The following is a 27638-nucleotide window of genomic DNA, read 5'->3' on the forward strand; positions in this document are numbered from 1 at the left end:
AGACTTGCTAGGGAAGTCTGATCATGTTTAAGCACCTTGTCCCTACTTGCAGGCTGGGGGATGAACTTCACAAGCAGTATTGCAGGTACCTTGTTCTCTATCTTCCCTATTTCTGTTTCTGATAGTTAAGGGGAAAAAGGCTTGAGGAGTGATGGGGAGGATAACCCTGATGGTAAATAATAATTATTAAGCTGCATTTTAAGTTGGACTCAGCTTACTATCAGATGAGCATTAAATTTTTGAGTGCTTACATCCCCCACTTTTTTTTTTAACCAGAACACTGCTCAGCTTTGGCTTATGGTGGTGCAGGGGATAGAATCTGGGACTTTGGGAGTCTTAGGCATGAGGGTCTGTTTGCATAACCATTATGCTATCTGCCCCTCCTCACCACCACCTTTTAAAAATTGTTTTGCCCAAGCAACTTCAATACAGTACTAACTCAGCAATTAGGAAACCCGTGCAATTAATTGAATTCACTTATTTTGCCCAGTGAACATGTTCCTGCCAGCACTGGTTTCTGACTTCTCACCTCCAGCTTTAATAAAGAAAGTAGTGTGCTTAGCTTGTTTACGTACTGACTGACCCCCCCCCCCCATGTAGCATCAACTATAGGCCCCTCCTGTCTAGATCTTTGAAGTGTGCATTAAGTCACTCAGCTTGTGGTAATTTGCTGCAGCAGCCATAGGAAATATATTGCACCAAATTAGCATCTTAAAAAAGGTTGACTAGGTTCCCCACCTGGGGTGGGGGGGACTTCATGAGCCATGACAATCCTGCAGAAGAAAAAAAAAGACGACTAGTTGAGTTGGGGGGGGGTGGGTGTTCTTTTCTTCTGCAGACCCTTACACGGGGGTGGTGACACACTGGACCCATATTCCAACTAATATACTGTAATGCCCCAGCCCACAAAATAATTTTCAACTCTTACAAGTAACCACGATTTTCAATGGAACTAACACATTCATTCAAGTCAGGTATACTAGTAAACTCTTTCTTTGACTGTTATAAGCTCTAAAAAAAAAAACCTCGAGTAGAACTGATACATCCTGGCTCACAATGGAATAATTAAATTAAAAAAATCCAAAGACAAGGTTCACGGTGCCAAGGTGAACATTTTGTCCTGGGATTATGAAATAATCATTGCCTGCCTCAGAACTATGTTTAATAAATAGCAACGTGCACACAGATATTTACAACAGTTCTAACGACAAAGCAAACAGCGGGCCTACTCGCGTCCATCCCAACAATAACAACAAGTAGGCGTTGGCATCGACCGTTTATAAATTCTTGAGTACAGTTGTCCTGAAAGTAGAATTCCCTTGCAATTGTTTAAAAAAAAAATCCTGCTATTCCTCACGGCGGTGCTTTTCAAGACCTATTAGTTGGTGTCGATGCGCAACAGCTGCTCTTTGCCATTTATTATCAGGGACTTTAGCTCTCCGTCCTCCTCCACTTCCACCCTTTCTTGGCCATTCTCCACGATCCTCTTGGTGGTGATCTTTCTGCCATTGACGATCTCGGTGGAGGTCGACATGGACCGGAAGTTGCCCATCCCGCCACTCCCGCAAGACAAGGAGAAGGAAGACAGGCCCCCGCCCCCCATGGAACCGAAAGACGAGTATCCAGGATCAAAAGGAGAAAAGCCGCCCCCGAAGGCGGGGAATTCGCTGAAGGTGGAGAAGAGCCCCCTGTTCCGGCTGCCCCGGGAGCTGCGCCGCCCCCCCAACATGCTCTCGAACGGGTCTCCGAAGAAGTCAAAGGAGAACGGGTCGCGGCCGCCGAAGAACTCCCTGAAGACCTCGGCCGGGTCTCGGAAGGTGAAGACGAAGGGGAAGGAGTCCTGGAAGGAGCCCCCGCCGCAGCCCCCGTCCTCCACGCCCGCCTCTCCGTAGCGATCGTACACGTCCCTCTTCTTGGCGTCCGACAGCACCTCATAGGCCTGCGCCACCTGCTTGAACCTCCGCTCCGCCTCCTCCTTGTTCTCGGGGTTCTTGTCCGGGTGCCACTTGAGCGCAAGCTTGCGGTAAGCCTTCTTGATGGCATCAGACGAGGCCTGGCGGGGCACGCCCAGCACCTCGTAATAGTCCACCATGGTGGAGCGGCCGGCCGCCCTCGGCCACGGCAATGGCGCTGCCCCAAGCGCGAGCCCAAATGCGCAGGCAGGCGCGCGCCCACCAGCCTCTTGTGACGCAGTCGCCTTCTTATTGGTCAAGGCTGCCTCCCAGAATTCAGTGCGCGCACTCTATGACGTGTTTCATGTGCTGCAGAGGCCACACCTACCAAGGACCTAGCTGCACTGCACCTCTTGTGACGTAGCCTGCTTCTCATTGGTGGAGGCTGCCTCCCAGAATGCAGCACAGGTGGGAGGGCGTGTTGTACTTTCTTTGCACGTCTCTCCCCTCTATACTCTCTCAGATGCTGCATTTTTTGCTTTTTTTTGCTTTGATAAATGGTGAGCCAAGAACAATAAAGACCACATAGATCAAAGAAGGAGATGATTAACTTATGAACTCTCTAGCATTTCACCATAGTGGGTGATGGGTAGATGTCTGCTGACCTTTCCACTTAGAACAGGGGATAAAACCTTTGGACTTTGCACTTGGTAGGTAATCAACAGTAGGGAATGATTGAGGATAGAATCTAACATGAGCAAAAAAAAAAAAAAAAAAGGAGAAGGTACAAAGCACTTGACCTTGCAAGATTGAGAGGTCCAGAATGTCTGCAGAGGAGGCAGTGACAGGGGTGAGGGGGCAGGGCTGGAGATTGAAAGGCACTTGAACAGGTAGACTGATTCTGGTCCAAGATCAAGGCTGAGGATTATAAATTGTATTATGGTCCCTAGGAAGCTGTTGACCCAAGTTTCATGCATGATGGTGGTAGAGGTGTGGGAATCTGTAGGGTTGGTGTGCTGATGCAGTAGATCAGATGGAACAGAGGGCTTGGGGCCATTGGGGATTGAGACTGTGAAACATGGCAGTTGACTCTGGTAAACCACGTTATAAACATCTGGATTAAACACTTAGTTGGATATGGGGGTTAGTGCAAACAGGAATGGCAAGTCTGTCATCTACTGGCTTTAGTTTAAAAAAGAAATCACCTTCCCTTAGGTTCTTGGGATACTTTCACAGATACCCCACTCTTTGGGAGCCCCCATAACAAGACCACATCTCTGTCCTGCTTTGCATTTCTGTAACCACTCTTGCCCACCTTCCATAGCATATCTATTCCTGCCCTGTAATTACCATTGGTTGGTTGTCCACTTACTAGGATCTCTGCGATATGCAGGGACCATGTCTACCTTGGTTTCCTGGCCCTGGGTCTTGATGTAGTGCCCATAGAGCTAACACTTTCCACAAACATTTGGTGAGGAGGAGAATTAGCACTAGATTTGAAGGTCAGATCTGCTCTGGTTCCAGGGCATTACTTCATAATGGCTCCTGATCTTAGTTCTTGACCTATTGTCTACTCTTGATGTTAGTAAACAGGTTTTCCTGGTCAGAAACATAGTGGTGGACCCAGCCATCAAGATGCACAAAGGTCTTTAAAAAGTCTGAGTTTTGAATGTGACCCAAGTTCAAGCTGGCACTGAGTGAACTGGGGGGAGGTGGTGTTTGTGTGCTGTGGTGTTTTTCCTTTCTCCCTCCTCCCCCTCTCCCTCTATCTCTGTTTATCTCAAAAAGCTGACTGGGAGCAGTGAAGCTCCACCATTGAGAAATAAAGAAAGAAGGAAAGAGAGAAAGAAAGGGAGGGAGGAAGGAGGAGGGTGGGGGTAGATAGCATAATGGTTAGGGTAGATAGCATAATGGTTTTGCAAAAAGACTCTCATGCTTGATGCTTCAAAAGTCCCCAGTTCAGTACCCCACACCACCATAAGCCAGAGCTGAGTAGTGCTCTGGTTAAAATAATAATAATAATAATAATAATAATAATATAAAATAAATAGAAATAAGGGAGGAAAGAAAGGAAGAAAGATGAAAGAAAGAAAAGAAAGAAGAAAGCTAAAGAAGAAAGGAAGAGAGGAAAAAAAGATGAAAGAAAGAAGGGAAAGAAAGAAAAAAGGTAAAGCAGAAAAGAAAAAGGGAAAGAGAAAGGTAGAGAAAGAAAGAGAAGAAACCAAGTCAGCCTCTGCTCTTTTACTCTCTTGTCATAACTCCTCTTATCTATAATCAGGAGACTCTATCAATCATTAACTCAGTTATGGATAAGTAGAAGAAGCTGAGGAGGCCAGTGGACCTCTGTCCCTGGAGAGCCTGGCAGCAAAGGTGGCAGCAGCACCATGATGCCAGGGTACCCGAGTCCCTGCCATCTGCTCCTCAGACAGCTGTTGATGCTGTTGTGTGTTCTGGGCCCCTCAGGGTGCCAGGGCGAGAAGGTGCTGGTGGTCCCAGCAGACGGCAGCCACTGGCTGAGCATGATGGGGATCTTCCAGCAGCTGCAGCAGCGGGGCCATGAGGTGGTGGCCGTGGTGCCTGAGGTCAGCTTCCAATTCCGGGAGGGACCATCTTACACCCTGAGGAAGTACCCGGTGCTGTTCAGCCAGGAGGACCTGTCAGCTGTGGCGAAGGATCTGGGGCGGGGTGCATTCGATGACAGTCCCCTGCTGTGGAGAATTATCAAGACCTACAGGCAGGTCCAGGTGAACTCAGCACTGCTGCTGTCCGCCTGCTCCTCCCTGCTGCACAACAAGGAGCTGATGGCCTCCCTGGCTGGGGACCACTTTGACGTGCTGCTCACAGACCCCTTCCTGCCTTGTGGCCCCATCGTGGCCCAGTACCTGGCCCTGCCCATCGTCTTCTTCCTGAACGCCTTGCCCTGCAGCTTGGATTTTCACAGTACCGCGTGCCCCAAGCCCATGTCCTATGTGCCCAGGACCATGAGCCAGTACTCGGATCACATGACCTTCCTGCAGCGGGTGAAAAACCTGCTCGTGGCAGCCTCTGAGAGCTTCCTGTGCAATGTGGTGTACTCCCCGTACACTGCCTTGGCCTCAGAATTCCTCCAGAGGGAAGTCACACTCCACGACCTCCTGAGCTCTGCCTCCATCTGGCTGCTCAGGAATGAGTTTACCAGCTATTACCCCAGGCCCATCATGCCCAACATGGCTTTCGTGGGTGGCATCAATTGTGAGGACCAGAAGCCCCTGGTGCAGGTGTGTATGGGAGTGGGGTCTCTGCCCCCCCCCCCCGTGTTCCTGCCTGATCCCCGGAGAGACAGATGTGTCTGGATTATTTACTTATTTATTTACTGAATAGAGAAGCAGAGAAGTTGAGAATGGAGAGAGAGAAAGAGACACCTGCAACACTGCCTGGCCACTCATGCAGTTTCTCCTCCTGCAAGTGGGGATCTGGGGTTTGAACCTGATCCATGTGCATTGTAACATGTCTGCTTTGCCAAGTGTGTCACCGCCTGACACCTGCATGTTCTCTCTGTGTCTGGCTTCCTCGTCTTGGTGATCATTTTGTAGCTGGGGCTTGAGGCATGTGTAGTCTGTACTCCATTCTATGGACTCCGGCATGTGGGGCTCTGTGAGAGATGGTAAGACTCAGTGTCATAAAACACTCATTCATACACAGGGTTTGGTTCAGGGTCCAGGGTTCCTTGAAGGGAACAGAATGCATAGCCTGTGTCAAACCTTCTACTGGGTCAGGTCCCTTGCTGAACATTTGGCAAGAAGATTCTGACAGCCGTTGGCAGAGACATGGGCTTCAAGCCGGGGCAAGAAAGGCGCTCAAGGGAAGTGGTATTTTTGACTGTCTGAAGCCCGTGCATGTTACACTTATGCCATAGTGGAGCCTAGTAACTGTGCAGTGACATAGTTGAAGAGACAAGGGACAGCTGAGGAGATGGATCCCCTGTTAGAACATTGCTTGGCCTGCCTGAGGCCCCCAGGGTCTCAGATCCAATCCCTAGTACTGTCATATGCCAGGGCTGAGCAGTGCTCTGGCGTTGGTTTCTCCGTCTCTCCCTCCTCTCTCCTTTCTCATTCTGTCTCTTTTTCTTAACCAGTAAATACATCTTTAAAAATAAATGTGCCGCTGGACTGAATTCAACATGTCACAGAGTTATGAAAGAAGTCCAGGGAGTTAGAGAATTGTGCTGACAGAATTGTTGCATGCAGTGGCCTCTGCCTTTTAATTTGTGAAAAGTTCATTATCTTTGAAGGATTAATACAACATAGCATGGTGTGCCTCTCTCATGGAGTCTTCTGTATAAGGAAAAAAAAAAAAGGCAAATTAGAACACCTTATGTTATAGAAAACACGCCCCCCACCCCCGTGAGTCTCTTTCATGTAGAGGAAGAGAAAGAGGTGAAGTGTTTCCTGAACTTGTCATTCAGTCAGCTGCATACGCTGACTGCCACGTGGACAGACCTGGCTACCAGCAGCAAGGGACCAAAAGGCATGCTTTGGGTGGTTTTTGCTGGTTCAGGAGCATCACGCCCTAACACTCTGTGAGTCTGACACCATATTTTAACTCAGATAGTAAGCTTTCAGAAGTCTGGATAGGTCAGACCTTTACTGTAGATTTTCTGAAAGCAGCAGTGCAGGAGTTTTAAGATGCCACCGAAAGCGCTCTGAAATTTGGTTGGGAGACCTTGCTCTATCTTCATCTTCCTCCTGTCACAGCACCTTCCAGAAGGCCCTCTCCTTTCCCAAGAATGTTTTCTCCTTCTGCCTTCTCCCTGAAAACCTTCTTCTTCCTCCCAGCTCCTCGAAACCCCAGGAAATAGATCTGATCCTAACTCTGATTGCTTCTCTTTGGGGGTTGGTGAAATTAGCCCATCATCTGGATTCTACTTCTCAGAGCAGCACCAAAGAGATAACTCTGTAAACCAGAAGACACACACACACACACACACACACACCTGGATCATACTCAGGAGGAAGAGAGCTCATTCACCACTGAGTGTGTTCACCAAAAACATGAGAGCAAAACTAACTAGGACTTTCTCTTCTGCTTCCAGGAGTTTGAAGCTTACATCAATGCCTCTGGAGAACATGGGATTGTGGTTTTCTCTTTGGGCTCCATGGTGTCTGAGATTCCTGAGAAGAAAGCCATGGAGATTGCTGATGCTTTGGGCAGAATACCACAGACGGTAAGCAGAAGCCACACACTTCCTAACTTCCTGCCTCAACCCCAAACTTGTTCCAACATCTACCCCTCTAGCAGCTAGGCTTTAGGCTTCATTTCCCCTGCCTGCCACCTGCCAGCTGTGAGTCCAGAGCTCCTTCTGCAATTTCATTCCTGGCTTTTCTGTTAAGCCCAGTGCTTCCCTTGGAGTGCTCATGTTCTCTAAGAGACTCCAAAGAGTCTTAAGGGGCCATTTATTTTCAAAAACAGACAGGACAGTGTTGCTTCATAGTGAAAGGGAACATTTCTCCCAAAAGCCATTGGTTAGGACACTGAATTTATTTCCTATTTTTATCATGTTTTCCTGTGTGTGTAGTCACTTGTTTTATTCAGCAGTTGTTCTCTTCATGTGCAGAAAAATGCACAACTTGTAAACGTTTGATGGATTTTCACAGATTCACAATGCCCAGACCCCCAGAACCTTCCTTTTAATTAATTTATTTATTTATTGCCACCAGGCTTCTCTCTGGGGCTCAGTGCCTGCACTACTAATCCATCACGCCCAGTGACCATTTTTCCTTTTTTTTTTTTTGTTTATTTTATTTCTCCTTTCTGTTATACTTGATAGAATAGAGAGAAATTCAGAGGGGAAGGGGGAGATAGAGAGGGAGAGAGACAGAGAGACATTTCAGCACTTGCTTCATCAGTTGTGAAGATGGGGAGTGGGGACTTTAACATGGTTCCTTCTGCATGGTGAAATGTGCACCTAACCAGGTGTGCCTTCTTAATACCTCCAGAAGCCTTCTTAATAGCCCATAGGAGTCTTCTTAATCACTATACCTCCTACCTCTGCCAAAGTTATATTCCTTCAAATGTAACTACAATTGATTTTTTTAGAAAGTCATGGGGCTGGCTGGTGACTAACCCACTAGAGTTTACAAGTTACCATTCATTGCAAGGACCTGGGTCTGAGCCCTGGATCACCACATGGGAGCAGCTGCAAGCAGGAAGCTTCAAAAAAAAAGTCATCAGCTTGTGTTCTTTTGATCTTTACAAGGTCCTGTGGAGGTACACTGGCCCTCGACCCTCAAATCTGGCGAAGAACACGATCCTCGTCAAGTGGTTACCGCAAAACGATCTGCTCGGTATGTAGGTGGAAGCAGGCAGGGTTTAGTGAGCCAGACGCTCAGGCAGGGCTGCTCTGGACAGGGCCCTGACTCCACAGACCTTAGTGGCCATCTCATCCATATTTGTTTGTAGAAGATTTATGTATCTGGGGCTGGGCTGTGCTGCTCCTGGTTGAGTACATGTTACCATACAAAGGGGCCCAAGTTCAAGCCCCTAGCTCCCACTTGCAAAGGGGAAGCTTTGTGAGTAGTGAAGCAGAGTTGCAGGTGTCTCTCTGTCTCTTTCACTCTCTATCTCCCCTTCCCTCTCATTTTATTTCTGTCCCTATTCAACAAATAAGTACCTTTAAAAATATTTAAAGGGAGGCAGGGGGTGGTGTACCCAGTATACTTAACTAAGCGCAAGGACCCATGTAAGGATTTGAGTTTGAGCCTCCAGCTTCCCACATTTGTGTGTGTGGGGCTACTTCACAAGCAGTGAATCAGGTCTGTAGGTGTCTCTCTGTCTCTCTATCTCCCCCTCCCCTCTCAATTTCTCTCTGTCCTATCTAATAAAATGGAGAAAAAAATGGCTGCCAGGGGCATTGCATTCTTAGTGCCAGCACCAAGTCCCAGTGAGAACCCTAGAGGCAAAAAAAAAAAAAGAAAGAAAGGAAGATTTATATATTTTATGGGATAGAGAACAAAAGCATCACTTTAGTACATGCTTGCTGGTGACTGAACTCAGGACCTGATGCTTGGGAGCCCTGTGCTTTACCGCTGAGCCATCTCGCTGGCCACTCAACCCATCTTTTCTTCTGCAAGTATCAGCCAGGGCTCTGTGTGAGGCAGGCTGAGTCCTTCAAGTGCTACAACATAGCAGCTGTCAGGCTGTGAGACTCATCAAGCTGACCACCAGCCTCCCCTCCTTGTTTTGTTGCTCAGGCCACCCAAAGACCCGCGCCTTCATCACCCACGCTGGCTCCCACGGGATCTACGAGGGCATCTGCAATGGTGTCCCCATGGTGATGATGCCTTTGTTTGGTGACCAGATGGACAATGCCCAGCGCATGGTGTCTAGGGGAGCTGGTGTGTCCTTGAACGTCCTGCACATGACTTCAGATGATATAGCCAATGCTCTAAAAACTGTCATCAATGATGAAAGGTAACAGGATGGTACCAAGGGAGGCCATCCTTCTTTGGGCTGTTATATTGACCATGATAAATACTGTAATGTGAAAACGGTCTTAGGAGGACAGCTTTGCCCTTCTCTGAAACTGGTGCCCTCTTTGTCCAGGGGGATACATAAAGGGAGATGGGGGGTATCACAGACAAAGATTGACAGTTAAAAGAAAGGCCAGTTTGCTCAACCACGGCTCTGAAAATGATCCAAAAGGCCAAAGCCAGCAGATCCAGTGATCTCTGCATGAACATGGTGCTACTGAGGTCAAGCTCACTGGCCACAGGTGGCTCAAAACCTCACAGGAAGAAGGAATGACCACTGGTGAACTTCGTCCAGCGCTGTGTGTGCATGTGTCAGCATGTCTGTGAGTGTACACATGCCTGCTGGAGCATGGTGCACATGGGTGTGTGCACGTGTGTGTGTGTGTGTGTGTGTGTGTGTGTGTGTGTGTGTGCGTGCGCGTGTGTTCACAGACTCGGGTATGGATGTGGGTTCTTGCACGCACAGTGGATGAGAGTAGAGTGAGCATGCGTGACTACAGACATGTCTGGTGTGCACGCAAGAGCACATGAGTTGGTGCGTGTGAGTGTCCACACACACGTGTTAGGGCAAGTCACAAATCCTATCAAGCCTTCCTTTATGTATAGACTCTGTCTTGGAGATTTTCTTAGAGCTTCCAAGCATTTCACTCTTTGTGGAGAACCTGCTATGTCCTGGTTGCTCAATAAATACAATCTCATGGCCCCCACTGCCTCTCTCTCTCTTTCTTTCTTTCTTTCTTTCTTTCTTTCTTTCTTTCTTTCTTTCTTTCTTTCTTTTTTTGTTGTTCTCATTTTCCATTCCCAGCTTAGACAGCTGGGCACGTGGCGATTCAAGATCAGATAGTAATGGCACAAAAAGGAAGAGATGAAGCAAGAGAAGAACTTAAACTGACTGAGCAGCTTTAGAAAAAAATAAGAATGGGGCCAGGCTGTGGCATACTGGGTTGAGTGCATACATTGCAGTGTGCAGGGACCCTGGTTTAAGCCCTCAGTTCCAGCCTGTGGGGGTAGGGGGTGGGGGAGGGGAAGCTTCATGAGCAGTGAAGCTTCTGCAGGTCTCTCTCTTCCCTCTGTCTCCCCCTTCCCTCTTATTTCCTCTCTGTCTTTAACCAAAATAAACAGCAAAAATAAAATATTAAGAGAGAGAGGTTTCAGGGGGCCAGGCAGTAGTGCAAATGGCAGAAAGTGCACTTTCTTAGAGCTTCCAAGATTTTACTCTTTGTGGAGAAGCTGCTATGTCCTGGTTGCTCAATAAATACAATCTCATGGCCCCCACTGCCTCTCCAACACAAGGATCCCAGCTCCCCATCTGCAGGGAGGTTGCTTCACAGGTGGTGAAGCAGTTCTGCAAGTGTCTATCTTTCTCTCCCCCTGTCTTCCTCTCCTCTCTCGATTTTAGAAAGTCATGGGGCTGGCTGGCTACTAACCCACTAGAGTTTACAAGTTACCATTCATTACAAGGACCTGGGTCTGAGCCCTGGATTATCACATGGGAGCAGCTGCAAGCAGGAAGCTTCAAGATCAATAGAGTGGTGCTGTGGTGTCTTTCCTTCTCTCTCTCTCTCTCTATCTCTCTCTCTCTGTGTCTCTCACCCTCTGTCTAAAAGAAAGGAAACAAAAAGACTACTGGGAGAGGTGGGGTCTGTCCTATCCAACAACAATGGCAGCAGTGACAACAGTAACAACAACAATAAACAACAAGGGCAACAAAAGGGGAAAAAAATAGCCTTCAGGAGTGGTGGATTCATAGTGCAGGCACTGAGCCCCAGAAATAACCCTGGAAACAAACAAAAATAAAAATAAATAAATAAACAAAAATAATAGAGGTTTCTTTAGCACATTTTAAAATAGTTTTTTTATTATTATCTTTATTTATTGGGTAGAGACAGCCAGAAATAGAAAGGGAAGGAAATGATTGAGAGGGAGAGAGACAGAGACACCTGCAGCCCTATTTCCCCCTGCAGATGGGGGCTGAAGGGTTGAACATGGGCCCTTGAGAATTGTAACATATGTGCTCAACCAGGTGCATCACCACCTGGGCCCCTCTAACACGTTTTGATGGCACCTAGAGAGTGGTGGCGCCCCTGGTGGGCAGGGAGGGCGGTGCAGCCCAATCCAGCAGACACTCCATCTCTGTTTGCAGCTACAAGGAGAACATCATGCGTCTATCCAGCCTGCACAAGGACCGGCCTATCGAGCCACTGGACCTGGCAGTGTTCTGGGTGGAATTCGTGATGCGGCACAAAGGAGCTCCACACTTGCGCCCGGCGGCCCACGACCTCACCTGGTACCAGTACCACTCCCTGGACGTGATAGGCTTCCTCCTGGCCGTGGTGCTGGGGGTTATCTTCATCGCCTACAAGTTGTGCACCCTCTGCTACCGCAAGTGCTTCGGGAAGAAAGAGCAGCGAGCTCCCAAGAAAAGCCACAAGTCCAAGATGCATTGAGCAAGCAGAGGGTGAAAAGCCAGCCGCCTCCAGTGGGCAGAGCCAGGGACAAACCCACCCTGAGCTTGTCCCTCTTGAACAAACTCTTGTTTGTCGTGCAGTTGCTCCGCCCCTTCTGCCCCGCCCCAGTATTTCATTTGAATAGAATGGTCACACCTGTAGGCAGAGATACTTGAACACCTTTTCTGCTACCTGCAGGACCTCCCATCTCTCCTGACAGGTGGGACCTCACTCTGCAAGACTTCCCTTACCTGGAAAAGAGGTTGGTTTGGGAAGCCAGGCCTGGCAGATACAAGCTCTGACATCATCATCTGGCTCCTTTAGATGGTTATGATTGATTCCACAAGTAGTAAGGATTGAAAGTCATGCTTCACAGATGTCAGTGGATACTTATTCCCCCCCCCCCCCCCGCCCCGACCATCTGTGGTGCTGGGGATCAAACCTGGGGCCTGTGGGGGGGTTGGCGCTTTCCTATGCAAGTCCTTTGCTCTACCACTGAGCTAGCCCCACAGCCTGTTGTCAGTACATTTAAGAGCAAGAGAAATGCTGCCACCCTCTCCCACCCCCCCAGGCGGCACAGCTGGTAGACCACAGAACTTAATAAGCATAAAGTTCTGATTTCAATACCCATGCACAGTATGTGCCAGAGTGATGCTCTGTCTTGTTAAAAAAAAAATCAATTATAAGCAAATCTTTTTAATTAAAGGGAAATACTTAACCCTTAGAGATGCATTTCCCTGCAGTTGAAATGATAGAATGGCATAAAATTGTTTGAGAGCAGAGTCTGATTTCTGATGGGGGGAGGGTGATGGGGGGAGAATGACGTCTGTGATTGGTGTGTGTTGTGTTTGAGAGGCTGATCTCTTGCCCCTACCAAATGGACTTGAATTTGATGAAATCCCAGGGAGTGCAGAAAATGGAGTTACTCTGATGATGCCCAGGACAGAAGAATAAATAAATGAATTAACATAAATTTTATTCCTCAGGTGTTTTTTCTCTTCATTGGTGTTGCATTTATTTGTTGTTCATTTATCAATTTGAGTTACAAAAGTAATGTGTGGTTTGGTGGATAATCTGAATAATCTAGAACTACACACACACACACACACACACACACACAAATAAAAACCACCAGTAATCACAACCCCTAGAAATAATAATCGCTCTATTTTTGACAACTGCTGCTATGCCAAATATATCTAGAACTGCTCAGTTTTTTTCTCTCCAGGGTCATCGCTGAGGCTCGGTGCCAGCACTATATATCCACTGCTCCTGGTGGCCATTTTTTCCATTTTATTGGACAGAGATCAAGAGAAGCTGAGAGAGGAGGGGGAGGTAGAAAGGGAGAGAGAGAGACAAAGAGACACCTGCAGACCTCATTCACTTCTTGTAAAAATTCCCCCTGCAGGTGGGGAGCCGGGCTGAACCCAGATCCTTGCACAGGTCCTTGGACTTCATATATATATATATTTTTTTTTTACCACAGTACTTCTCAGCTCTGGCTCATGGTGGTGCTAGGGATTGAATCTGGGATCTTTGATGCCTCAGACAGGAAAGTTTTTTTTTAATTTTGTTCTTTTTTTAATTATTCCCTTTTGTTGCCCTTTTTATTGCTATAGTTATTATTGTTATTGATGTCATTGTTGGATAGGACAGAGAGAAATTGAGAGAGGAGCGGAAGACTGAGAGGGGGAGAGAAAGATAAGAGACCTGCAGACCTGCTTCACCGCCTGTGAAGTGACTCCCCTGCAGGTGGGGAACTGGGGGCTTGAACTGGGATCCTTACTCCTGTCCTTTTGATTTGCTCCATGTGCACTTAGCCTGCAGCACGACTGCCTGACTCTCCAGGAAAGTCTTTTTGCAGAACCATTATCTCCCCATCCCTGTAACTCATTTGTCCTTCAGACTGGCATGAGTTTTCTCCCCGGGACTTTAAATTACACAGAAGCTGATTCGGGTGGCCACGAAGTGTTCTACCACATAGGTTCCCGGGATCCATTGCACTATGAGGTCTGCATGCATCCACTTTTATTTCCTTAAAAGAGGCTTTTTTCCTTTTATCACTTAACTGGGGGCTAATGGTTTACCATACAGCTGTTGACACATGGGTATAGTGTCTCATCTCCCCATGATGGGTGTCTAGACACTAAACACTCTCACTCTCCACCTCGGTCCTTTTTCACTGTCCTGCACCAGGACCCCAAAGTCCCCTTCACACACAGAACCCCCGACTCCTGTCCCCAGAGTCCTTTGCTTTGATGGAATACACCAGAGCCAATTTAAGTTATATTCTGCATTTTCCCTTTCTGCCCTTGGTGTTGAGCTATTCACCTTTATCTGTTTTTGTTTTCTGATAAAGAAATCTTTTTTTTTTTGGTATTTATTTATTTAGTTTCCCTTTTGTTGCCCTTTTTTATTGTTGTTGTAGTTATTGTTGTTGCTATTGATGACATCGTTGTTAGATAGAACAGAGAGAAATGGAGAGAGGAGGGGAAGACAGAGGGGGAGAGAAAGACAGACACCTGCAGACCTGCTTCACCATCTGTGAAGTGACTCCCCTGAAGGTGGGGAGCCAGGGGCTCCAATCAGGATTTTTATGCTGGTCACGCCACATGCGCTTAACCTGCTGTGCTACCGCCCAACTGCCCAACTCCCTCTTTTTTTTTTTTTAACCTTCTATGCTCCTCTGTTCCCAACCACCCAAAGACCACACACTAGACCTGTCCCAATTCCTGGGAGAAAGATGCTGATTGGCCCAGCTGGTTCACATGTCTAGTCCTTGTCCAGTTGGGAGTGTTGAGCACAGAGTAAAAACATGTTGGTCCCCAAGCCTAAAATTCTGATTCCAGCAGTTGGAAAAGGAGGCTTGTGAGCCAGGAAGATGACCCCAAATGTGCTCCCTATATCAGGCAGCCTGCCTCATCAGCTTCTGCACCCCATCTACAGCACTTGCCTACTTTCTGTCTGATCTTGTCATTCAAGAATCAAACTCACAGGTTGCTACAAATAGTGTTTATCTTTATTTGCAAGTAGCAGAGATGGTGGGACTGGGAGATAGCTCACCATAGAAAGCACACATCTTACCATATGCCTGAGGCCTTGGGTTTGAGTTCCAGGACCACATGGAGGCAACCTAGATGATGGTGTCTCTCTCTCTTTGTCTCTTCTTCCCCTCTCTTTAAAATACATCATGAGGGCTGGGGAGACAGAATAATGATTATGCCTGAGGCTCTAAGGGCCCAGGTTCAATCCCCAGCACCACCATAAGCCAGAGCTATGCACTGTTCTGGTATCTATCTATCTATCTATCTATCTATCTCACATTGCACTATAATAAATAAATAAATAGAATACATTTGAAAAACCTGACCTAGGGAGACCACTTAGCAGTGGAACTGGGTTCATTCCCAGATGACACTCTAAGAAAAAAAGAATCTGCGAGGCCAGATGGTGGTGTGCCCAGTTAAGTGCACATACTACTAAGCACAAGGACCCACTCAAGGATCCAGGTTTCTCTACCTGCAGTGGTGATGCTTCACAAACAGTGAAGCATGTCTGCAGGTGTCTTTCTGTCTCTCTCTCTGTGTATCCCCCTCCTCTCTCAATTTCTCTCTGTCCTATTGGATCAAAAAATAATTGGAAAAAAAAATATCCACCAGGAGCAGTGGATTCGTGGTGTCGGCACCGAGCCCCAGCCTTGGAGGCAAAATAAACAAAAAAGGATGTTAGTGTTTCTGTAGATATGAATGCCAGGCTGTGTGGCTATCCTCTGCTCCCCTCCCCCAGGCATATGCAGTCTGCCAGAGAAAGTGCTGGTCTTGATGCCTGGTGCCTTTCAATAAAGCTGGTGATTGTTTCCACTGACTTGAGGCCTCCACAGCAACCAGCTCAGCACCTGCCCCAAGCTGGGACATCTCAGGTGAGCAGTGGGACAGTGGGGTTTGCCTTCTGTCCACACTGCCTCTAAGGAGGGGCCTGGAGAGAGTGAGAAACTCCCTGTTGGCTAGGTAGGGAAGTTGCGAAAGGGAAACCTACCTAACAAGCCCTGCTTTACCAACATGCCCTGTGCTGCTGAGAACGGGGTCCGCGGGCCACTAGCTCACACTGCTCCACCAGTTCTCTCTCACAGCTACAAGGGAAATGAAATCCTTAGCGCTTTTGTCTTAGGGAAGCAGTGTTTCTCCCCTTTTACCTGTCTTTGAGGGTTTATTCCCTTCTAAAGTTCTTCCAAGGGGCTTGGTGGTGGGACACCCAGTTGAGTGCAGACATAACAGTGTGTAAGGACCTGGGTTCTAGCCCCCAGTTCCCATCTGTGGGGGTGGGGGGGGCTTCATAAGTGAAGAAGCAGATGTCTCTCTCCCTTTGTGTCCTTCTTTCCTCTCAAGTTCTGTCTCTACCCAAAACAACTAAATTAATACTAAAGAGAGTCTACCAGAGGGTCTCCCTCCTCCACTCTGCTACCACAGATTCCCCTGGGGAGGAGGGTCCTCCACCCATGACCCTGCTGGTATTCCTTCTATGTGGCTACCCTGATGTAGACTGAAGGGCACTCCCACTATCCCACTGCTCATCTGACATATCCTTGCCCCAGGAAACAGCTGAGCCAGTGGCTGCAGAGTCCTCAAGTCAGCAAAAGCAAGCCAGGAACCTAGGCCAGCACCTCCTTGCCACAGTGAAGTTGCAGGAGAAAGAGACCAGAAGAACCAGTTTTACAGCCTGGCTTTCATGTCTGCAGAAGCACCCTCTAGAACAGAAAGAAATACTTTTTTTAAGTGAGAGCAACTTAAAAAATTTTTTTAAAAATTTATTTATTTATTCCCTTTTGTTACCCTTGTTGTTTTTTATTGTTGTAGTAGTTATTATTGTTGTTGTTATTGATGTCGTTCGTTGTTGGATAGGACAGAGAGAAATGGAGAGAGGAGGGGAAGACAGAGAGGGGGAGAGAAAGACAGACACCTGCAGACCTGCTTCACCACCTGTGAAGCGACCCCCCTGCAGGTGGGAAGCCAGGGGCTCGAATCGGATCCTTAAGCCTTGTGCTTTGTGCCACATGCGCTTAACCTGTTGTGTTACTGCCCAACTCACAGAACAGAAAGAAATCTTTATATTCTTCAGTTCTTCTGTCCTTCTCACAGATAATGTCTGAGTCAGCAGGGTAGGGGAGCACTTTTTCGAATCTCTGCAGGAAATTCTTCTCTTTCACATGACTTAAGTGTTTTCTTTTGCTGCTCTCTGCCAGAAGAACTGTATGCCCATCTGTGTCCACATTGCCCATTTTCTTCACCCAGGTGTACTGTATATAACTGAGGCCAAAACTTCAGAAGGGTAAGACCAGCACTCAGAAAGTGGACTCTTTTTCTCTGGGTTCAAATCCTCAGTTTGCCCTGAGTCATCTTACTAATTAATCTGTCTTTCTTGAAGCCCCTTCCTAGCTTTGGTCTGTTCCAGTGGACACTAACTGCACTTCCAGGCCTGGCCTCCAGTGACTGTCTCCCCACATCACTCACTCCCATCATTTCCATTTCCTCACAGACTATTGTAACACACAGTACACATGGGTAGCAAAGACACTTAATGACAATAAAACGTGGGTTTTTTAACTGTGGGTTGTTATGTGGTCCTCAATGCTCTGGGCCTCATGAGAGATTCAAGGAGGCAGTTAGAGCTCAGAGTTCCAAGGGCCTGGGACTTAACGGTGGTGGTTTTGATGAGACCCCCCCCCCCTTCCAGGAGACCCATTCCTCATCTCTGTTAGAATGGAGGGACCCAGCAGGTATCTCTTCTCTGACAGCCCATCCATCTGGTGTTCACCTCCCCGCTGATGTATATAAGGCTAAGGACAGACCTTTGTCTTGTGGTAGATTTTTGCTCCATCCAGGAGTGGGTTCTGAAAAAAGGTCAGTATTTAAGTGCCAAAGTGGTCCTTTGCTTATTTATTTTTATGACAGGGAGGGGGGAGAAGAGAGATATGGAGAGAGACAGACACCAGAGCACTGCTCAGCTCTGGCTTATGGTGCTGCCAGAAACTGAACATAAGACCTCTTTGGTGTCAGGCCTGGAAATTCAGGTGACCTTTAAAGTGTCCCCCAGGAGAGAAAGGACAAGAGAGATAAAGGGTGGGGCCAGGACAGTGTTTGAGGATGAAGCAACTTGGGACAGGAAAAGGAAGGACCGGAAGTGTCTCAGCTTCCATCTTGTCACCCTTATGGGGGTTTGTCGATACTTCAGAAGCTGCTAACATTGATTCTGCTCATGAGGCTCAGTGGTAGACCTCATGATTCATATGCCTGAGGCCCTGGGTTCAATCCCTAGCATGTGTGTGTGCGTGAAGAAGGAAAGGGGAAATAAGAGGATGGTGATGTTGAGAAATCTCTAAAGAGAGATGATGGGAATTACCAACTGTGCTTTCAGAAATCATTAGTGTCCAGTATCTAAAAGTGAGGAGGTACAGTGAGTATACCAGTCACCATAGCTTAGAGGCTTAGAACAGCATCATTTGATATTATTATTATTATTACTTTGATGCAAGGCCAGGGCTTCATGAGTGGGTGGTGCCATCTACCACTGACTGACTTACTTTCTGACTCTTTATGTTAGAGAGAGGCACATATACAAAGGAGAGACAGACAGGGAGAGCAAGGTGGGGAGAGAAGAGAGGCATCAAAGGCTTGGGGAGATAGCATAATAGTTATGCAAACAGTTTTCATGTCTGAGGCTCTGCGGTCCCAGGTTCAATCCCTAGCATCACCATGAGCCAGAAATGAGCAATGCTCTAGCCTCAGTCTCTCTCTCTCTCCTCAGTATCTCTCTCTCCTTGAAAAACAATAAATAATATATTAAAAATAGAGACATCAAAGAATTGCTCTACCATCCATGCAGCTTCCAGGGCACTCACTGTCCATGGTCTTTCCATATGGTTGGAGCTGGAGCTGAACCCAGGATGTGCGTGCTCTACAAGGTGGTCCTGGCAACAGGAGACATTGTGTATGTCTATAGGTCAGGAGTCTGGGTAAAACCTAGCAGAGACCTTTTTTGGGGAAGGAGGTCATATCAGGGCCACCTCCTCTCTGGAGCTCAAGCCTCTTCTCTGGTCACCTGGTGGAGGGCAGAGCCCAGTGGGTGTGGGACTGACGTTCCTCCTTCCAGGCTACACAGCAGCCCCCATGGGCAGTTAAGGTAATGGTTTACTTCTTTAAATCAATGAAAGAATATATCTCCAGTTAGCTGAGGTGGACTCTTGGGAGAGAAAGTGACAACACATGGCTGTCTGTCACCTTAACTATATCCTAGGGGTTAGAAGTGTTAACTGAAAAAGAAATAACAGATACTCAGACTTTTCTTTTTTAAACCAGAGCTACTTCTTAGTTATAGTTTATCGTGGTACTCAGTATTGAACCTGCGGCATCAGAACCTTGGGCATGCAAATCTTTTTGCATAATCATTATGCTATCTCCCAGGACAGATGCTTAAATTCTTTTTTTTCCCAATTTTTATTTATAAAAAGGAAACACTGAAAAAAAGATAGGATAAGAGATAGGATAAGAGAGGCACAACTCCACACAATTCCCACCACCAGAACTCCATATCCCACCCCCTCCCCTGATAGCTTTCCTATTCTTTATCCCTCTGGGAGTGTGGACCCAGGGTCATTATGAGATGCAGAAGGTGGAAGGTCTGGCTTCTGTAATTGCTTACCCGCTGAACATGGGCATTGACAGGTGAATCCATACTCCCAGCCTGCCTCTCTCTTTCCCTAGTGGGGTGGGGCTCTGGGGAGGCAGGGCTCCAGGACACATTGGTGGGATCATGTGCCTGGGGATGTCCATTTGGTATCATGGTAGCATCTGGAACCTGGTGGTGAAGATTCCTCTCCAAGGTCCAAACCAGCAGAAGATGAGAGCAACACTGAGAGAAAAGTAGATTAAAGGGGGGGTAGTGGGTAGGAGGTGGGGGATACCCCAGAAACACAAGATAGATTGTTAGTCGGTGTTTAAATTCTTTTAATTTTTAAAAATATTTTCATTCATTTATTACTGGGTAGAGACAAAAGAAATTGAGATGGAGGGGAAGATAGAGAGAGGGAAAGAGACAGACACCTGCAGCCCTGCTTCACCACTTGTGAAGCTTTCCCCCTGTAGGTGGGGACCAGGGTCTTGATCCTGGATCCTTGATCACTTAATGTGTGCACTTAACCAGATGCGCCATTGTCTGGCCTCAAATTTTTTTTATTGTTGTACTTATTATTGTTGTTGATGTCATTATTGTTGGATAGGACAGAGAGAAATGGAGAGAGGAGGGGAAGAAAGAGAGGGGGAGAGAAAGATAGACACCTGCAGACCTGCTTCACCACCTGTGAGGCGACTCCCCTGCAGTTGCGGAGCCCGGGGCTCGAACCGGGATCCTTATACAGGTCCTTGTGCTTTGCGCCACCTGCGCTTAACCCGCTGCACTACTGCCCGACTCCCTGGCCTCAATTTTTTTTAAAAAAATATTTATTTTATTTATTTATTCCCTTTTGTTGCCCTTGTTGTTTTATTGTTGTAGTTATTATTGTTGTTGTCGTTGTTGGATAGGACAGAGAGAAATGGAGCGAGGAGGGGAAGACAGAGAGGAGGAGAGAAAGATAGACACCTGCAGACCTGCTTCACCGCCTGTGAAGCAATTCCCCTGCAGATGGGGAGCCGGGGTTCGAACCGGGATCCTTATGCCGGTCCTTGTGCTTTGCGCCACCTGCGCTTAACCTGCTGCGCAACAGCCCGACTCCCAGCCTCAATTTTTTTAAGGTGAGTTTATTAAAGAATCAAACCAAGGAGTTGAAACCAGGAGGGTCTTGAATCTGGGATCAGTTCTCACATTGTTCTGAGAGAATTGGTCCAAAAATTGGGTCCTGGTGAAGGGAGGCCATAGTGTGTGTGTGTGTGTGTGTGTGTGTGTGTGTGTGTGTGTGTGTGTAGGGGACACTAATATCTGGGATTCTGCATTGAGGCTTCCAGGAAGGGCATTTTGTTTTATATTACTCTTTTTCTGCCCAATTAACCTGTTCTTCTGGGTTCTGGGATGGGCATCCTGGACCGGCTGTCGCCTGTGTGCCTTGCTGGCTGATGCAGGTCCTGTCTGAGGTCCCCGTGTCCCTGCTCCTGCACAGAGTCAGGAGGTTTGCGGTGCAGCCTCTTCCCAGAACCATTCTCTCAGAGCTCTGACTTCTGGCTCTCACAGGCAGCTGGTTCAGAAGGAGTGATTCAGACTGGTTGGTGTGGCCATTCATGGTTTCTTTAACAGAAATAGTCCCCATTTTACCCACACCTCAAAGAAAGGATCCCCCAGGGTGTGTGTGAGAGAGCAGTTTGCTGGAGTGTTGGGGCCTACCAACATGCTGAGAATCTGACAAGCCTAATTTCTCTCCAAAGAGTGTGAGGAAGATATGGCAGAAATAGCACCCAAAGAGTCCTGTGAGGGCCCACTTGAGGAAACAGAGCAACCAGGACCCCCGGAACCAGATGATGGGGGTAAGACAGCCACCCACAGTGGCTAGGAGGTGGCACAGCAGGTAGAGCATGGGAATTACAGACAAGAGGTCCCAAGTTCAATTCCTGACACCATATGTGCTAGAGTAATACTCTCTCTCTCTCTCTCTCTCTCTCTTCTTTTAAAAGAAAAGGCCCAAAGTCAGGTGAACTCATACATTAAAATGTACAAAGACCCAGGTTCAAGGCCCTGATGTTCACCAGTGCAGCAGGAGAGGGGAAAGGGGAAGCTTTACAAGCAGTAAAGCAGTATTATGGGTGTCTCTGTCCTATCAAATATAAGAAAAATAAGATGATGAAAGAGAGAAAGGAAGAAAGAAAGAAAGAAAGAAAGGAAGGAAGGAAGAAAGAAAGAAAGAAAGAAAGAAAGAAAGAAAGAAAGAAAGGGGAAAGCTAACCACAGCCTAGAATGCCTGCTCCTTACTACTTACCAGCCCCTCCTTGAGGACGATTTCCCATGTGAGGTCTCAGTTCCTCCCCTCTGGTCAGGCTGAAGATGGGGAGGTCAGCAACATGGGTTCTTGGGGATAATTCCTTCTGCGTCATCCCTGCACTGCATCTGTACCACCTCTGTCCCAGGCATCTTCCAGCAAGTCAACAACCTCCTCAACATCATGGAGAACTCAACGGTGAGGCCGGACATGGTAGGGGCGGGCCCCGACATGCGGAAGACACTGGCCTCGGTGATCATCATGGAGAAGGCCACCAGAGAGCCGTCGGTAGTGCTGAGAACCCTCACCCACTGCCTGAAGGTGCCAGAGGTAGGACCCTGGCCCCAGGACCAAGTGGCCGCTCACCTACCATTTCTGGAAGTTCCTCTGTATTCTAGCACATGCTGTCTGGCCCTTTTGTCCCAGAGTGAGCTATTGAATTGGAGCCAGAGACAAGCAGGGCACAGAGATGACTGCAGAAGTGGGGTACATGGAGGCTGGGTCGGTGGGGACAGTGTCCAGCACCCCAGGGGCAGCTTGCGGGGGAGCTTAGGAGTGTTTAGGGGAACATATCCACTCCAGCAGCAACAAGAAGAAAAGAAAAGGGAAATCTGGGAAGTGCTGGTTCAGAACCACAGGGCACTGAACAACTGAGTCCATACAGTTATCTCCTGCCGGTAGTGTCATGGGACCCTCTGGGTGACAAGGCACATGCCTCTACCATCCACTGCTTCAAGACAAGCATAGCAAGGCCAAGGCTGTCTACACCAGACTCCCGCAGAGAAGGTATATATGGAGATATGATCCCTCTTCCTGTGGTCTCCCAACTGGCTAAATTCCCTGGACCATCCAAAAGTGACCTCCTTTTCGCCCCCAGCAGGAGGCCGGTTTCCTAGAAGCTGGACCCTTGTACAAACCTGGCCTTTTTTCCCAAGGGGCAGGCCTTCCTTCCTGATTACACAACAACACCTCCTCCCCCCAGCACTCTCTCCAGGTGTGCTCCAGGTTGCACAACCTCTCTATCTGTTCCCATCCTGATCCAGCTTTTGTGAATGGTGATTAGTGCTATCTGCAAATCAAAACGAACTAAGACCCATTTCCTGATCTCAGATGCTCCCTCACTGGTCAAGGGCTCAGGCAAACCTTCCTTGTTGGACATTCAAAGAGAGGCACTGCCAAGCTTGGGAGAGCCTTTCCGGTTCACCCTTTGACCCTTTACCAACTTTCTGACTGAGCCAGAGTGCAGATAGGGAATTGAGAACAGATCTGTGGCTGGTGGACAGGACCAGGTAGAGGGGTTCTGGCTTCCAAGGTTTCCAGTGTGAACTTTGGATCAAATGAATTCACCCCAGATGCCAAAGGACAGTGAAAGAAGTGTCTGGAGGTGGCCACACCGGGATACACCCCTCAATGAGATTGCACCCAGCTCCTCCAAACACTCTCTTATATTTCCTTCCTTCCTTTCCCTTTCTCTCTCTTTCTCTCTCTTTCTCTCTCTTTCTCTCTCTTTCTCTTTCTTTCTTTCTTTCTTTCTTTCTTTCTTTCTTTCTTCCTCCCTTCCTCCCTTTCTTTCTTTCTTCTCTCTCTCTTTTTTTGGTACAAAGAATCTTATTTATTTATTTTAGAATCTTTTCAAAAAATCTTTTAATTTATTCTTGGATGGAGATAGAAAGAAATTGAGAGGGGAGGAGGAGATAGAGGGAAAGACAAAGATAGACACCTAAAGCCCCACTTCACAACTTGGGAAGCTTTACCCCTCTCGGTGGGGACCAGGGGCTTGAACCCAGGTCCTTGCACACTGTAATGTGAGTGCTTACCTAGGTGCAGCCTCACCTGGCCCCTCTCCCTTGTGGTTTTGACTGACCAAAGTATGGATCACATTAAAGAGGAATTAGAAACATCAAAACATTTTTTCTTTTTTTTTAAATTTCTTTATTGGGGGATTAATGTTTTATAGTTGACAGTAAATACAATAGTTTGTACATGTATAACAGTTCTCAGTTTTCCACATAACAATACAACCCCCACTTGGTCCTCTGCCATCCTGTTCCAGGACCTGAACTCTTCCCCCCCCAACTCAAGAGTCTTTTACTTTGATGTAATACACCAACTCCAGTCCAAGTTCTGTCAAAACATTTTTTCTTTTCTTTTCTTTTTTTTTTTTAAGACACATAAATCAGGGTAGTTAATGTCTGACTACTTATTGTCCTAAATGTCACTCATCATGTTGAGTATGGTACCACACAAAACTCTTGTGTCTAACCTCAGGTCTCCTTTGCCCTTTCCACACCCTGAGAGGGGCAGTGGCTTCTGTCATTGTATATGACTTCTCGGCTGTTGCCTTTGGGGTCTGTTGACTGGTTATTTGTTAACTCATGACTTTCACCAGACACCCTTTCATCAGAGTGCAGGGACTGTGAGCTACTGCGGCCGCCAGGCACTCTTTAATTCTAATAATGGTGGAAATGGGACAGTAGGAAAACATCAGTGTAAGCTTAACAGACATTATGAATTATAGGGTCTCCAGGACAGGGGCCAGCTGGATGGAGGGCAGTGGGGGGGCACTGTGGGCATGCAGCAATGGAGGTCTGTAGCTGGGGTGGACTGAGGAGACTGGGGGCACAGGACAGATGGAGTCTGGGAGGAGACAGCGGGGTGCATCTGAGTCCAGGCCAGATCCACCACCAATCATTTTGTCCAGGCTCTTCATGTCCGCCATGTTGCTCCCCCCAGATCTCCACCCAACGCAAGGTCAACATTTACAACACCCTCCAGGAGATCATCCAGCAGGAGGGAGAGCTGGATGAGAAGTGTGTTCAGAACCTGGTCTCTGTCGCCTCCCAGGAGATGAGGGAGGTCTTGGAGGTACGAGGACATGGGACCAAGCCAGGAGCTGGACCACTGGAGACCTACAACCCGGGGTGTCCCAGACCCTTGTCCAGTGACCTCGCTGGTTGAGGGGGGAAGCTGAGGGAGCTTATTCCTCCTCCTCCCCCCCCCACAGACAGAGGGCTATGTGCAGGCAGAGGCAGCCAGCGACACATTGGTGGCTCTGTCCCGAAACCACTTCAGCCTGGTCATGTATGAGCTGCAGCACCACCTTAAGCCCCTCCACCTCGCCGAGGAATTTATCATTGTCACCCTGGCCAAGTTGGCCAATGGCAACGGTAGGGGCCCAATGTCCTCTGTCCCCAGTTCTGTACCCTGTAGGCTGACCTGGGGGTTGGGGTGGGGTTCCTGGTCTCTGCCTCTTGCTCACTCTTCTTTATCATCTTTCTCCTCATCTCTATCGTTAGTAAAACTAAGTTTATTGATTATTATTATTATTATTTTGCCTTCAGCATTATTGCTGAGGCTTGGTGCCTACACTACAGAATCCATTGCTCCTGGTGGCCATTCCCCCCCCCCCATTTTGTTGGATAGGACAGAGAGAAATTGAGTCTCTCGTGGCTATCAAGAGTCCTTGCCAGGGCCGGCAGCTGTGCACCTGACAGCACACACGTTACCATGTACAAGGGTCTCATTGAGTCCCAGCTCCTGCAGTGAAGCAGGGCAGCAGGTGTCTTTCTATCTCCCTCTCTCTCTGCCCCTCCCCTAAAAATTCTCTCTGTCTTATCAAATAAAATAGAAAAAAGGGAAAAAATGACCATTGGAGGTGGTAGATTCCTAGGGTTGACATGGAGCCCCAGCAATAACCCTGCTGATAATTAAAAAAAAAAAAACTGTCTTGGCCTCTCACCGTTGCTTCCTTATTCTTGAAGTTCCCATTGCTCCTTTTCCTCAAAGTCTCTCTCTGCCTCACTTCTCTGCCCCTCTAGGTTTGTCTTTCTCCCTTCCCTCCCTCTCTTTCAGAGTCTTTCTCTCAGTGCTGCCCTGGGGAAGGAGAGCCATGGGCCTCTCTGGATCAATTAAAACTATTATTGGACTGGGGAGACATCATAGTGGTTCTTCAAAAAACACTGCCTGAAGCTTTGAGGTCCCAGGTTCAATCCCCAGCACCATCATAAGCCAGAGCTGAGCAGTGCTCTGTAGGTCTCTCTCTCCATTAAAATACATAGATAAAGTTTAAAAAATATTTTTTAATTTTGACTCCAGGGTTATCGTTGGAGCTCGGGTGTCTGCACTACAAATCCACTGCTCCTAGTGGCCATTTTTTCCATCTTGTTGTTATTGTTATTGCTGTTGTTGTTGATAGGACAGAGAGAAATCAAGAGAGGAGGGGAGACTGAGAGGGAGAGAAAGATAGACACCTGCAGACCTGATTCACCACTTGTGAATCGACCCCCCCCCCCCGCACATGGGGAGCCGGGGGCTAGAACTGGGATCCTTGTGCCAGTCTTTGCAATTTGCGCCACGTGCGCTTAGCCCAGTGCACTGCCGCCCTGCCTCAAATAAAGTATTTTTAGAAGTACTATTAGACAGACAAAGAGAGGGAAAAGAGACACTCCAGTACTGCTCCACCATCCATAGAGTTCCCCCACTACTGCCCCATGGTGCTCCTATGTGGTACCAGGACTTGAACCTATGACCCTGAGCTTGGTAATAAGCATTCTACTGCGTGAGGTATCACCTGGCCCTTCCTGTTTTAATGAGAGAGACCAGAGCACTGCCCCATCATCCACAGAGCTCTAGCTGTTTTTGTCTTTGCTACTGCTGCGTGGTGCTGGAGATTGAACTCAGGACCTCTGGCATGAAAGGCAGACATCCTACCCACTGGACCACCTCCCAGTCCCTTGTGTGAGGATGCTTGGCTGTAACTTGGCCCCAGAGCTGTGGTGTGGATGGAGAAGGGGTGAGTGGTATAGGTGCAGATGGAGCCCTGGGGGCCCCAGGTACACTGGGGGGGGCAGTGGACAATTGTGCTGGTTGATGGGACCTTCTGGGGACTTGTCAGAGGTGATGGACAATGAGGATCCATGAACACACTCTCAGGTTTCAGGTCTGAGCTGGGGCCAGTATTCCCTGAGCTTGGAACTTGCTGGAACACCTGGAACTTAGAAACTCCATGAGGAATTTTCCTTTTTCTTTTCTTTAATTTTTTAAAAATATTATTTATTTATTTATTATTGGATAGGGTCAGAGAGAAATTGAGGGGGGGAAGGAGAAGATAGAGAGGGAGAGTGACAGAGAGACACCCACAGGCCTGCTTCACCACTTGTGAAGTGTCCACCCTGCAGGTGGAGATCAGGGGCTTGAACCTGCAACCTTGTGACTTATAATGTGTGTGCTTAACCAGGTGCACCACTGCTAGGTCCCCTTTCTTTTTATTTTTAAATATTCATTGATTTATTTTGTTTGATAAGACAGAGAGAAATTGAGAGCAGAGGGGAGGTAGAGAAGAAGAAAAGAGAAAGACACCTGCAGACCTGCTTCACCACTTGTGAAGTTTCCCTCTGTGGGTGGGGAGTGAGGACTTGAACCCAGGTCCTTGCACATTATAATGTGTGCACTCAACAGGTGTGCCACTGCCTGGCCAGAGGGACTTCTTGTCTCTGTATCATCTATGTCTTCTTTATGAGCTGTCCATGTTCAGAGGTCAAGCAGGCAGGTAATGGGTGGATCTGGGGTGCAGAGGTCAACCCTAGAAGCAGGCGGGGTCTGAGAGCAGTGAGACCTGAAGGTCAGAGAGGCAGGGAGTAGATTCAGCTCAGAGAAACTCCAACACTGAGAAGCTCGAGGGAACCAGAGAATCTGGACCTGGGTCAACAGGTGGTTCAGGGGTACAGCACATACCTTGCATCTGGGTTCGAGATCTCTGGTACCATTAGAGGCAGTGCTGTGTTTGCTTTTTCTCTCTGTTTTCACTGGGTCTTCTCTGCCAACTTTTTCAGAAAGA

General features: G+C 47.8%; 4 protein-coding genes across 5 annotated transcripts in view; 2 read left to right on the forward strand and 2 right to left on the reverse strand.

The window, feature by feature from the left end:
- The window catches only part of LOC103111223 (uncharacterized), a 28993-nt gene extending 16179 nt beyond the window's left edge, over positions 1-12814 (forward strand). The window contains exons 3-9 of the mRNA XM_060193395.1: positions 1427-1888; positions 2047-2159; positions 4224-5149; positions 6964-7095; positions 8128-8215; positions 9122-9341; positions 11544-12814. Coding sequence (XP_060049378.1) covers positions 1427-1888; positions 2047-2159; positions 4224-5149; positions 6964-7095; positions 8128-8215; positions 9122-9341; positions 11544-11847 — 2245 coding nt within the window. The 3' untranslated portion in view covers positions 11848-12814. The remainder of the gene's footprint in view (positions 1-1426; positions 1889-2046; positions 2160-4223; positions 5150-6963; positions 7096-8127; positions 8216-9121; positions 9342-11543) is intronic.
- HJURP (Holliday junction recognition protein) overlaps positions 1-27638 on the reverse strand; it is a 105828-nt gene that overhangs the window by 15901 nt on the left and 62289 nt on the right. The window lies entirely within an intron of this gene.
- Positions 1145-2425, reverse strand: LOC132539380 (dnaJ homolog subfamily B member 3-like). Its single transcript, XM_060193827.1, has one exon. It carries the CDS (start codon positions 2090-2092, stop codon positions 1379-1381), a length of 714 nt encoding a protein of 237 aa, XP_060049810.1. The 5' UTR covers positions 2093-2425; the 3' UTR covers positions 1145-1378.
- Positions 17569-27638, forward strand: part of MROH2A (maestro heat like repeat family member 2A) — a 61391-nt gene continuing 51321 nt past the window's right edge. For both annotated transcript variants that reach the window (XM_007520514.2, XM_060193823.1), the window contains exons 1-5: positions 17569-17744; positions 21257-21353; positions 21951-22132; positions 24536-24667; positions 24807-24969. In XM_007520514.2, the coding sequence (XP_007520576.1) occupies positions 21269-21353; positions 21951-22132; positions 24536-24667; positions 24807-24969 (562 nt within the window). In that variant the 5' untranslated portion in view covers positions 17569-17744; positions 21257-21268. The remainder of the gene's footprint in view (positions 17745-21256; positions 21354-21950; positions 22133-24535; positions 24668-24806; positions 24970-27638) is intronic.

Source organism: Erinaceus europaeus, chromosome 7, assembly GCF_950295315.1.
Source record: "Erinaceus europaeus chromosome 7, mEriEur2.1, whole genome shotgun sequence".
Classification (NCBI taxonomy): Eukaryota; Metazoa; Chordata; class Mammalia; order Eulipotyphla; family Erinaceidae; genus Erinaceus; species Erinaceus europaeus.